This window comes from Cicer arietinum, chromosome 5, assembly GCF_000331145.2.
Source record: "Cicer arietinum cultivar CDC Frontier isolate Library 1 chromosome 5, Cicar.CDCFrontier_v2.0, whole genome shotgun sequence".
Lineage (NCBI taxonomy): Eukaryota > Viridiplantae > Streptophyta > Magnoliopsida > Fabales > Fabaceae > Cicer > Cicer arietinum.
Window position 1 is genome coordinate 42,659,917 of NC_021164.2, and position 1,033 is coordinate 42,660,949.

General features: G+C 25.3%; 1 protein-coding gene across 2 annotated transcripts in view; it reads left to right on the forward strand.

Moving 5' to 3' along the window:
- Positions 1-833, forward strand: part of LOC113786777 (uncharacterized) — a 2,238-nt gene extending 1,405 nt beyond the window's left edge. For both annotated transcript variants that reach the window (XM_027335180.2, XM_027335181.2), the window contains exon 3: positions 217-833. In XM_027335180.2, coding sequence (XP_027190981.1) covers positions 217-696 — 480 coding nt within the window. In that variant the 3' untranslated portion in view covers positions 697-833. The remainder of the gene's footprint in view (positions 1-216) is intronic.
- Positions 834-1,033: the final 200 nt, after the last annotated feature.

The following is a 1,033-nucleotide window of genomic DNA, read 5'->3' on the forward strand; positions in this document are numbered from 1 at the left end:
TTATTATTATTATTATTATTATTATTATTATTATTATTATTATTGTGAAAAAAATGATGTGAAAAAGGAACCAAGTTATTATCTTTGCAAGAAGAAGTTTCCATCAAAGAAAGTTTTGTTTGGTCACATGAGATCTACCCTGATAGGATTTGTAAAGGTGTTATCTCTATTCATAATACTTCTTCAAATAACAATTTTAATTATTCTACTCAACAGAATAAAGAAGATCAAGATGATGATGATGATGGTAATTATTGTTCTTTGCCAAGATGGAAAAATAGAGATAAAAGAGGTAGAAAATGTATTGGTGGTGTTGAGGCTGCTAAAAATCTTTTGCACCTTCATTTAAATATTTTTAATTTGTCTATTGATATTGAGCCAAAAAGTCCTCCTCATCAATTTCCAATTCCAAGTAAGAATAGAGATTTTTACATTAGTGAATCATCTTCTAATAGGAATGGGGAAATGGAAGAACATGTGGTGAACAAGATTAAATTCTTCTATGGTAGTTCATTGAAGATTGGAAACAAAAGTGATATTGAGAATGGTGGTGAGAGTGACAACAATGAAAAGGAGATAAATATAAGCAAAAGTTTATTATTTGAATCTAGGGTTGATGAAAGTTCAAGTAATCGTTCGGCAGAACAAAAAATATTGAACTTTGATTTGAATGAGCCATATGTTATGGAGGATTAGTTAAGCAAATTGTTAAGGTGAATAATACAATATATGCTTTCTTCTTTTCGTTATATTAATTAATTTTTACATTGTTTAATTTTTTATGTTTTCTTTCACTTGATTAAATTGATTTCATGGATTTGATTGGACTTCAATTAATTTAAATTGATTTCGAATTAGTGGTACCAAATTTAATCATTTTGATTTCTTTTGACATAAATTATGATTTATTTATTCAATTATTTAATCCACTGGGATTTTAAATTTAAATTAAAAATATTTGAATTGATTAAATATAGATGTAACAATAAATACAGTAAAATATAACAATAAATAAACAAAAAGATAAATATTT